The following is an 11971-nucleotide window of genomic DNA, read 5'->3' as shown; positions in this document are numbered from 1 at the left end:
CATTATTTGCATTTCATTTTTGAATATTAGGCAAAAGTTTTCGCCCACTTTATGACCACATTTTATATTGCGTTCTCATCGTTTATTGGAACATTAATTAGGCTTTATTTTCACCTTTTTGTTTCCACAGTAACATGTATGGGATTAGGTTACAGTGTTTGTTTGTCCCCAATCTTTTAAGCGAGATGAATTTTCCTGGGCTGCTAGGAAAAGTTCCTACTCCCGCCAGCGCGAGCCGCTCCTCGCCCTGTGGTCTCTGCGGGCCCCGCCCACGCCCCGCGAACGCCACGGAGCCACGTCCACTCTTTTAGCATAGCGCCAGGCCCCGCCCACATCTCACACACCGCCGAGCGGCGCTTAGCCTCTTGCCTCACCCGGTGCCAAGCCAGCTGTTTATTTTCCCGCCATTTCCAGCTCTTCGTGAGGAGAAGTGGATGATTTCCTGAGATCTGAGGCCTTCTGGAGTCACAGCGGCCAAGCGCGTAGGGAGTGTAGCCAGAAAAAGAACTGGTAAGTTTGAGACGGCTGAGGCCACATCGCCTCTGGAAAGCAGGCGAGTTTTGCCCTCGGGATCGCCTTAATCACTCTGTTCAGTGCCTTTTTTATGTTGGATTCATCTGGTCAGTTCGGGAGATGACATTGTTGCCGCCCTTAAACAAACCTGGGCATATAGAACGGGGCCTTTTCAGTGGTTTTTTAGACTCACTTGCTGGTGAAACTTAGTGTATCAGGAGCAAACAAATAGGACAACGAAGCTCGTGGCACTGTGGGATGCGTTTGCGTTGAGCTGTTTATTCAGTACTTTTTTTTTATCGTAAATCTTACGAAGTTTGTATCCCTCCGCGGTTACACACACACACACACACACACACACACACACACACACACACTCTCTCTCTCTCTCTCTCTCTCTCTCTCTCTCTCTCTCTCTCTACGAAAAAGCCGGGTGCAGTGGCTCCCGCCTTTAATCCCAGCACTTTGGGGAGGCCGAGGTGGGAGGATCGCTTGAGTCCGGGAGTTCCAGACCAGCCTGGGTAACACAGAGAGGCCTTGTCTCTACGAAAAATAAAAATAAAAATAAAAAATAGCCAGGCGTGGTGGTGCTCCTGTAGTCCCAGCTACTCCAGAGGCTGAGGTGGGAAGATCACTTGAGCCCAGGAGTTACAGGCTGCAGCGAGCCCTGATCTGCTTCTGCACTCCAGCCTGGCGACAGAGTCAGACCCTGTCTCAAAATAATAATAATAATTATCCCCCGCACACAAAAAAACCTTACAAAGTCACATTTACTCAGGTATTTAACAAAGTATATGAAATTGGTATTGGCAGAAAATACAGGATATATGGTTACCGTGTCTAACACGAAAGCTATTTAATGTGGGAGCAAGAACTTTAGGTAGGGAATCAGGAAACCAATAATTAAAGATGGAACTTTTGGCAAGTCATTTAAGTTCGCTGAATATCAGGTACCTCTTTTGAAAAATGGTGGGACTGAACAAAACATTAAGTGATTTTTCAAAGCCCATTTCAGATCTATGATTCTGAGTTTCTTTTTTTTGAGATGGAGTCTCACTCTGTCGCCCAGGCTGGAGTGCAGTGGCAGGATCTTGGCTTACTGCAACCTCCTGGGTTCAAGCAATTGTCCTGCCTCAGCCTCCCAAGTAGCTGGGATTACAGGCCTGCACTACCACGCTCAGCTAATTTTTTAATTTTTAGTAGAGGCGGGGTTTTGCCATGTTGGCCAGGCTGGTCTTGGAACATCTGACCTCAGGTGATCTACGTGCCTCGGCCTCCCAAAGTGTTGGGATTACAGGCGTGAGCCACCACACTTGGCCTGATTCTGAGTTTCTATAGAGTAGAAGGAAAGTATATAAGCTGAGACCATACTATCGTTTATCAGCTCTATTTCCCTTAGATAAAATGTGTCCCAAGTGGCTAATATGTGATCTTCTTTTTCTGGTTCACTACTTTCTCTTGGCTCCACTCTCACCGTATCACAGGAAATAGTTAAAAAAGAAATGGATAATTCATTTTTTGTTTTTATATTTTTAGGATTGTATTTTCTTTTTTCTTTTCTTTTCTTTTTTTTTTTTTTTTTGAGATGGAGTCTGGTTCTGTTGCAGGCTGGAGTGCAATGGTGTGATCTCAGCTCACTGCAACCTCTGCCTCCCATGTTCAAGTGATTCTTCTGCCTCAGCCTCCTGATTAGCTGGGATTACAGGCACCTGCCACCACGCCCAGCTAATTTTTATATTTTTAAAATGTAGAGATGGTGTTTCACCATGTTGGCCAGGCTGGTCTTAAACTCTTGACTTCAGGTGATCCACCTGCCTTGATCTCCCAAAGTGCTGGGATTATAGGTGTGAGCCACTGTGCTTGGCCAGGATTGTATTTTCTAATTACAAATTGGCACATGTATTAATCCAGAAAACCTGGGGAAAAAAAAGTAAAGGAAAACATACACACACACACACACACACACACTCATAACCTCGCCACTCAAAAAAAAAAAATCTCACCACTGTCCATTACTTTTCTAAATGTGTGTTTATATGTATATATATGTATATGTATATATATCCACATTGATATATAAAATGTTATAACAGTCTGCTGTTATAAAAAGCAGTCTGCTTTTTTTCCCCTTTACACGTACGTGTACTTCTTCACAACCAATTGGAATACCCACAATGATATGCCACATCCCAAAAAGCTGTCAGAAGCTAAGCAAGCATGGTTACATAGATTTTGGAACAGCTACAATTATGTTATGCCCTAGGCTATTCTTACTGTTTCTCTTTATCTGCTCCAGAATGGATTGGTTTCACTGCAACCAGTGCTTCCGAAAAGATGGGGCCCATTTCTTTGTCACCAGCTGTGGTCATATTTTCTGCAAAACGTGTGTGACTCTGGGTGAGTGATTCAACTGTGTTCAGATTCAGGGAAAAATGTTTTCATGTAAGGATGTAAGGAGTAGCCATTTCTATGTGTGTCTTAGGATAAAAATCACTTATTAGGTCAATGGTGATACAGATACTGTAGGAAACTGTCAATTTTAGAAATTGAAGGAATTCATTAATAAAGAATGGTGCTAAATTACTTAGCAAATGATTTAGCAAATCTATTACTTGAGGACCAGAGTGTACTCATTAGTGTTTTGAAGTCTGGCAGGGAAAGCCACAAGGCATCAGACTCTTCAGGGAAAAGAGATAGAATAAGTATAATGGATGGGAATAGAGGAAAGTTTGGCTGATAGAAGAGCCATTTCTAAAGGGGAAGTGGTCTAGTATGTGACATCAATTTAATTAGAAATCATGATGATGATACCTTTGCAGCTTAAAAAGCAGTTTCATATGAACCAATTTTATGTAAGCTGCGCCACACGCCCAGGTGGTAATTATTAGTAGAACCGTTTTACAAATGAAGAGACTGGCTCAGAAAGGATAAGTGATTTGACCAAGTTCTTATTGCTATTAAGTCTTAGAAAGGATACGTAAATTTAAGTTTTCTTTCTTTCTTTCTTTCTTTTTTTTTTAATGCTGCAATACTTATAAGGTGTGTAAATCCCTAGAAGAGGGACTTGGGGTAGGGTGTTTTGATCATAGAAGACTTCACAGAAGGAGTGATGCTTCAATAGGGTTTTGAATGATAAAATGGAATTTACCAAGTGAATAAGGCAGGGAAGATTTATTCTAGTTTAAGAGAACAGCATGTACAAAGACGTATTACATCATAAAACCATAGTGCAGGGGACTACACATAATTGGGATTGTTAGAGTGTAAACAGTAAGGTAAGACGTGGTGAGAGATGAGGCTAGTGAAGGAGGGAGTGTCGGATGATGGAAGGCTCTATGCACTGGGCTAAAGAACCTGAACTTCATCCTGCAGGTGATGAAGACCTGTGGAAGTTTTTGTTTTGTTTTGTTTTTGACACAGTCTCACTTCGTCACCCAGGCTGGAGTGCAATGGTGCAATCTTGGCGCACTGCAACCTCTGCTTCCCGGGTTCAAGCGATTCTCATGTCTCAGCCACTTGAGTAGCTGGAATTATAGGCGTGCACCACCATGCTGGGCTAACTATTGTATTTGTAGTAGAGATGGGGTTTCACCATGTTGGCCAGACTGATCTTGAACTCCCAGCCTCAAGTGTCTGCCTCAGCCTCCCAAAGTGCTGGGATTACAGGTGTGAGCCATTTTTTGTTTTGTTTTGTTTTGTTTTAAGAGAAGAATGTTATGTACTTGCTAGCTCACTCTGGCAACGATATGGACTGGGAAAAAGAAAAACCTTTAGTCTCCAGAAAAAGAACAGTCAAGTTAAGTAGCCTCAGCGGAAGCTTTTTTCTCTGTACAAATCTCATGACCTTTTAAAGTTCTCGCTAATGTAAAAAGCTGTTTACTATGGTAACAGCAGCTCGCTTTGGAGTGGTTTGTCTCCATAAAGCATATGCCATGTGATGTTTTCTGCTGACATGGCATTTGTCTTAATCAATGACCAGTCCCACTACTAAAATTTTCACTTTACAGGGAAAGATTAGGAATCTTAATTTTTGCTTCTTTCAGATTGGGTTGATTGGGGAATGAGAGTAGCAGAGCTTCAAAGCAAGATTAACAAATATTAGCAAAGTGATGACAAGGTAGGCATAACTGGGGAGTTTCTTACAGTACCCAACGTGTGCCTGCTGTCAGGTCAATAGAATAAAAAAGAGTAATTTAAAGTTAAGATCTTTGGTATCTTGTACTTTTCCCTACTCTTGTAAATGTACTGCAGTACTTCTGCTGGGAGTTTAGAATTGTCCTTTCTGTTCCACAGAAGAAAACTGGGAATTTATAAAAAGATGGGGCAGGAGGTGCTAGGATGGTGGTTCATGCTTATAAACTTACCACTTTGCGGGGGCCAAGGTGGGAGGATCACTTGAGCCCAGGAGTTCAAGACCAGCTTGAGCAACATATGGAGACTCCATCTCTAAAGATAATAACAAAATTAAAATGAACTGAGGTGGTGATGTGTGCCTGTAGTCCCAGCTAGCTGGAAGACTGAAGCAGGAGGATCACTTGAGCCTGGGAGGTTGAGGCTGCAGTAAGCCTTAATTGTGCCACTGCATTCCAGCCTGGGTGACAGAGTGAGACCCTGTCTCAAAAAAAAGTACAATAAAATTTAAAAAGATAGGGAGATGGGTAGAGGTACAGTGTGAAAGCCCTACTTATACATCAACATACTAGTTTGGAAACACTTGTTTAGAGAACAGACCTTAAGTTGGTGTCCTTTTATAACACAGTGATATTCTAAATTCAGTAAGAACCCTTTTTTTCTTCTATTGCTAGCATACTAGATTGTTGTCATGTACTTTAAGTTTTTAAATCTTACCTCATGCTCATGAGAGCCAAACATTTTTTTTCCCTTTTCCTTCCAGAAAAATGTGCTGTTTGTGGAACTGCCTGCAAGCATCTGGCTCTTTCTGATAATGTAAGTTTTTCTCCCCCTGCCACAAACGGTCTCATCCCATTTCTGGCCTGTAGGAAGTATATACAAAGTACAGATGATGAATTGTTTTAAAAAGAAAGAGAAGAAGACCAGGCGTGGTGGTGGCTCACACCTGTAATCCCAGCACTTTGGGAGGTCAAGGCGGGTGGATCGCCTGAGCTCAGGAATTCGAGACCACCCTGGGCAACATAGTAAAACTCTGTCTCTACTAAAATATAAAAAATTAGCCAGGTGTGGTGGTGCGGGCCTGTAGTCCCAGCTACTTGGGAGGCTGAAGCATGAGAATCACTTGAGCCTGGGAGGCGGAAGTTGCAGTAAGCCAAGATCGCACCACTGCACTCCAGCTTGGGCTCAGAGTAAGACTCTGTCTAAAAAAAAAAAAAGAAAGAAAGAAAAAGTAAAAGAAAGCAAAGAAACAAACTTGCAAATAGCCGTCTGTAAAAAGAGTGTAAATAATAGGCCAGCTGAAGAGGCTCACACCTGTAATCCCAGCACTTTGGGAGGCTGAGGTGGATAGATCACCTGAGATCAGAAGTTCAAGACCAGCCTGGCCAACATGATGAAACCCCCATCTCTACTAAAAATACAAAAATTAGCTGGGTGTGTTGGTGGGCACCTGTAATCCCAGCTACTCAGGCGGCTGAGGCAGAAGAATCACTTGAACCCAAGAGGCGAGGGTTGCAATGAGCCCAGATCACACCACTGCACTCCAGCCTGGATGACATCAGCAAAATTGTGTCTCAAAGAAAGAAAAAAAAGAGTATAAACACAGATGGAAGCATTATTTGTGATCACTGTTACAGATGCACAAGGTAAGGAGAATTGGACATATAATGTACATCTAGAACAGTGGTGATCTCCCTTTTATACAGAGTGGAGATAATGCCAGATACATTAGAAAAGGTGGTCCATCCTTTGTGATATTAGTCAATATTTTATTTTATTCAATTATGGATAGTCTCACAGTGTGTATTGCTCTCTTTATAGCTGAAGCCTCAGGAGAAGATGTTTTTCAAAAGTCCTGTGGAGACAGCTTTGCAGTATTTTAGTCACATCTCTCAGGTATGAGAAACAAAAGCGAAGAAAATCTGATTCTCCAGGCAAATTCTAATTGCATCTTATTTCTTTATCAAAGGTTTTCTTTAAATTGCATTTGTACACAATGGAGGGAAATTAACTGCTTTCTTTGCTTTCTTCCTTGATGATACAAATTTCAATCAGTTAACTTTTTATTGACCCAGAATCTGTGATAGGCTGTAAAAATCACTATGTAGCTAACATCTTGCCTTGTATTTCCTAGTTGTATTAATTAATTTCTAAGACTAAAGGTTGTTCTAGGGAGCTTTATCATTTTTCTCAGCAGATAGATGCATCTTCTAAAAATTGCTTTAAGTATATAGGCCTGGCCCTGCAAACAATGGGTTTGATGGTTTACCTCGCAATCAGTAACTTATAGCACTAAGATCATGAGAGTACTTCTTGTTTCCCCATTCTTACTTTTCAATAACCTTTTTTTTTTTTTTTTTTGAGACGGAGTCTTGCTCTGTTGCCCAGGCTGGAGTGCAGTGGCCAGATCTCAGCTCACTGCAAGCTCCGCCTCCCGGGTTTACGCCATTCTCCTGCTTCAGCCTCCCGAGTAGCTGGGACTATAGGCACCCGCCACCTCGCCCGGCTAGTTTTTGTATTTTTAGTAGAGACAGGGTTTCACCGTGTTAGCCGGGATGGTCTCGATCTCCTGACCTCGTGATCTACCCGTCTTGGCCTCCCAAAGTGCTGGGATTACAGGCTTGAGCCACCGCGCCCGGCCTTCAATAACCTTTTTAGTAATACTTACCTCTTCATTTAGTGTTAATAACTGGTTTCTTGAATTTTAGGAAATATTTGTCTTTTCTTGATGTGTCATATGTTGGCATACAATTGACTTGGTCAGGAGCAACAGGAATGTAGAAGAAGGTAGAGAGAAGGCAGGACAACCATTTGAGAGAATTCCCTAGTTGTAAAAACTTTAATTTTTTTCTTTCTACTCCCCAGTTATCTTAGATTATGCTACAGCCTCATGGAATTCCTATTGTGGCATATTTCTTGAGATTTGTATCACTGTTCCCTTTCTATATTCTTACTTCTTATTCTTTTGAAAGTACCCCTTTTCTAAACCTCAAGATGATCCTTAGTCATTTTCTGGTTGAAGATTTATTTTTCAGTGTCCTGCCTCTCAATCCTCACTCTAGAGATAGAGTAAGGGGAATTAAGGCTTGCTGCTTGCTGTCTTTAGCTGCTGGGTTGAGCCATCATATTTGACATACACTATATTTAACATTATAAGTATATTAAAATCCAGCTCAGACTCAAGGAGAAATGTAAACAAGGTCATAGGAACAAGAGAAAGAGCAGACCTTTGGTTAATAAATAAACCTAGGCATAGTTAATGATCAGTAGAGAAATCATAGGTAGTCTGAATCCTAACCTGCCTGATCATGGGACCAATTACACATGGTCAAACAATCAAGATAAAAGAAATGGAAAGGGTCAGTTAATCATCACTGTAGTGAAGGGTCAATTTAGTGAAATCAGCAAAGTCTAAAAATGTGTTTTCCTAATTTGTGAAGCTGAATAACTGATCCAGTACTTAGACTGTTTCATTCAGGCTTCTGCTCAAAACAGTCTTCTTCAGTCAGTCCTTTAGTGACTCTCTTATTTCAAATAGTAGCCCCAGCATTTTCTACTCCTTACCATGCTTTTTTTTCATCGTAGTTCTTTTCTCTAATATTATGTTATATATTTGTTGTCTGAATCCTGCACTGGAATATAAGCTCCATGAAAACAGATTTGGTTGGTTTTGTTTATTGTTCTCTTTTAATAGTCTTAGTAAGTAGTGGACACTCAAAACGTTGTCATTGAGTGAATGATGGAGTATTGCTCTAAATGTCTACTTATGTTCCAATTTTAGTATTTATGTTTTTACATTCTCCAATCTCTACAATGACTTAAGGCCGTTTTTTCTGCTGCACTTTGTGCTAATAGTTGATCAAACTGCCTGTTTTGAATTCTTTACCCACCTCAAGATAATCTTTCTGAGGGATCGGAGAACCTCATGTAGATCTGTAAGTTTTCTTTTCTTTTCTTTCTTTCTTTTTTTTTTTTTTGAGTTGGAGTCTTGCTTTTGTCGCCCAGGCTGGAGTGCAGTGGCGAGATCTCAGCTCACAGAAACCTCCGCCTCCAGGGTTCAAGCGATTCTCCTGGGGGCAGGGGCAATTTCAGTCTTATTCATTTTATATGACTCCTAACATAGCACCAGGAACATAGAAGGATTCAATAAATACTTTTTGAAAGAATTAATGAAATAATCTTCCCTATTGAAGTTTTCCTTTAATGTATATGAAATACAGTAAAGTGATAATACTGAGAAAACTGTTGGTGTAGAAATCTAATGACCAACTTGGCCTGCTAACTTATCGCTTTATTTCTTTGAGCCAGTCATACTTCCTTGCATGTAATATGAAATAATAATACTCATCCTACTTCTTATGAAGATCCAATGAGACAATGTTTATGGAAATATTCTGAAAACCGTAAAGTACTTTAAAACAAACAAACAAACAGAAACAGAGACAGTCTTGCTGTATTGCCCAGGCTGTTCTCAAACTCCTGGCCTCAAGCAGTCCTCCCACCTTGGCCTCCCAAAGTGCCAGGATTACAGGTGTGAGCCACCACGCCCAACCTGAAAATTGTACTTTATTAGTTTAAAAAATAATGTGGAAAAGTCATGAAAGGTTATGAGTGATCACAAACTCACTTAAAAATAGTTAAAGATCATATATGTAAAAAGAAGTCTGTATTTTAAAAAATTGTTGGCCGGGCGTAGTGGCTCACGCCTGTAATCCCAGCACTTTGAGAGGCCAAGGTAGGTGGATCACCTGAGGTCAGGAGCTCGTGACCAACCTGGCCAACATGGAGAAACCCCTTCTCTACTAAAAATAAAAAATTAGCCAGGTGTGTTGGCACATATCTGTACTTCCAGCTACTCAAGAGGCTGAGGCAGGAGAATTGCCTGAACCTGGGAGGTGGAGATTGCAGTGAGCCGAGGGAGCCATTGCGCCATTGCACTTCAGCCTTGGCAACCAGAGCAAAACTCCATCTAAAAAAAAAAAAATTGTTTTCAAAGGGAAATATAAACACCCCATCTGCTTTTTTTTTTTTTTTTTTTTGAGACGGAGTCTTGCTCTGTCGCCCAGGCTGGAGTGCAGTGGCTTGATCTCAGCTCACTGCAAGCTCTGCCTCCCGGGTTCACGCCATTCTCCTGCCTCAGCCTCCCAAGTATCTGGGACTACAGGCGCCCACCACCACGCCCAGCTAATTTTTTAAAATTTTTAGTAGAGACAGGGTTTCACCGTGTTAGCCAAGATGGTCTTGATCTCCTGACCTCGTGATCCGCCCGTCTCGGCCTCCCAAAGTGCTGGGATTACAGGCGTGAGCCACTGCGCCCGCCCCCCCCTTTTTTTTTTTTAGGTCCACTAGTTTTCATGCAATCACCTACTTTTTTAATAACAGCTTTATTAAGATGTAATTAACATACCATAAAATTTACCCTTTTAAAGTATGCAATTCAATGGTTTTTAATACATCCACAGAATTGCACAAACACTACTGCCTAATTTTCAAACATTTTCATCTCACCCCAGAAAGAAGCTCTGTACTTATTGGCAGGCACTTCCCAAACCCTTCCCACCCTCCCCATCCCCAGGCAATCACTAATTTACTTTCTGTTCCTATGGTTTTGCCTGTTCAGGACATAAATATAGAATCATATAATGTATGGTCTTTTGTGACTTGCTGCATTCAGTAAGTATAATGCTCTCAAGTTTCATCCATGTCGTAGCATCTATTAGGACTTTATTAATATTTCATTCCATTTTATGGCCAAATAACAATCTATTATATAAATGGATATACATTTTACTTATCCATTCATTAGTTGATAGACATTTGGTTTGTTCCTACTTTGGGACTATTATAAGTAATATTGCTGTGGAACATTTATGTATAAGTTTTTACATGGACATATATTTTTATTTCTGTTGGGTATATACCTAGGAGTGGAATTTCTGGGTCAAATGGTAACTCTATATTTAACTTTTTTAGGAACTGCCAGACTGTTTTCCCAAGTGGCTGTAGCGTTTTACATCCTTAGCAGCCGTTTTAGTCTGTCTGGGCTGCTATAATAAAATACCTTAGACTGGATAATTTCTAAATAACAGAAATTTAATTCTCACAGTTCTGGAGGCTGGGAAGTTCAACATCAAGGCCCCAATAGATACAGTGTCTGGTAAGGGCTTACTCTTTGCTGCCAAGATAATGCCTACTTGCTGCATCCTCACATGGCAAAAGTGGCGAACAGGCTTCTTCTTTACTTATTTTTTTGAGACAGGGTCTCACTCTGTCACAAAGGCTGGAGTGCAGTGGTGTGGTTGTGGCCAGTGGTGCAATCATGGCTCCCTGCAGCCTTGCCCTCTTGAGCTCAGGTGATCCTCTCACCTCACCCTCTCAGGTAGCTGGGACTACAAGCACATGTCACCACACCCAGCTAGTTTTTGTATTTTTTTAAATAGATACAGGGTTTCACCATGTTGCCCAGGCTGGTCTTGAACCCCTGGGCTCATGCAGTCTGCCCGCCTCTGCCTCCCAAAGTGCTGCAATTACAGGCGTGAGCCACCGCACCCAACCCCAAGCCTTTTTTCTTTTTTTTTTTTTTTTTTGAGACGGAGTCTCGCTCTGTCGCCGAGGCGGGAGTGCTGTGGCACGATCTCGGCTCACTGCAACCTCTGCTTCCTGGGTTCAAGCAATTCTCCTGCCTACACCTCCTGAGTAGCTGGGATTACAGGTGTGCGCCACCACGCCCGGCTAATTTTTGTATTTTTAATAGAGACGGGGTTTCACCATGTTGGTCAGGCTAGTCCGGAATTCCTGACCTCATGATCCGCTCACCTCAGCCTCCCAAGGTGCTGAGATTACAGGCGCACTACCACACCCAGCCCCCAAGCCTCTTTTTATTTATAAGGCACTGATCCCATTTATAAGGCACTAATCCCATTCACAAGAGCAAAGCCTTCAGGACATAATCACCTCCTAAAGCCTTCATCTCTTAATACTATTGCATTGAGAGTTGAGTGTCAACAAATGAATTTTGTGGGACACAAACATTCAGACCACAGCAGGCCAGTAAATATTTTAAGCTTTGCAGGCCATACAATTTCTGATGCAGCTACCCAACTCTGCTATTGTAGCATGGAAGCAGCCATAGACAGCATGTAAGCAAATGGGTATAATTATGTTCCAATAAAACTTATTTACAAAAACAGACAGCTAGCCCAGCACGGTGGCTCACACCTGTAATCCCAGCACTTTGGGAGGCCAAGGCCGGCGGATCACGAGGTCAGGAGATCAAGACCATCCTGGCTAACACAGTGAAACCCCATCTCCACTAAAAATACAAAAA

General features: G+C 41.8%; 1 protein-coding gene across 1 annotated transcript in view; it reads left to right on the top strand.

Annotated features, from left to right (window-relative positions):
* Positions 1-350: 350 nt before the first annotated feature.
* The window catches only part of RNF212B (ring finger protein 212B), a 37560-nt gene continuing 25939 nt past the window's right edge, over positions 351-11971 (top strand). The window contains exons 1-4 of the mRNA XM_011930859.1: positions 351-482; positions 2810-2910; positions 5408-5460; positions 6466-6540. Of these exons, the coding sequence (XP_011786249.1) occupies positions 2811-2910; positions 5408-5460; positions 6466-6540 (228 nt within the window). The 5' untranslated portion in view covers positions 351-482; position 2810. The remainder of the gene's footprint in view (positions 483-2809; positions 2911-5407; positions 5461-6465; positions 6541-11971) is intronic.

This window comes from Colobus angolensis, unplaced genomic scaffold (assembly GCF_000951035.1).
Source record: "Colobus angolensis palliatus isolate OR3802 unplaced genomic scaffold, Cang.pa_1.0 Scaffold88, whole genome shotgun sequence".
Lineage (NCBI taxonomy): Eukaryota > Metazoa > Chordata > Mammalia > Primates > Cercopithecidae > Colobus > Colobus angolensis.
This window is presented reverse-complemented; position numbering and strand designations above follow the sequence as displayed.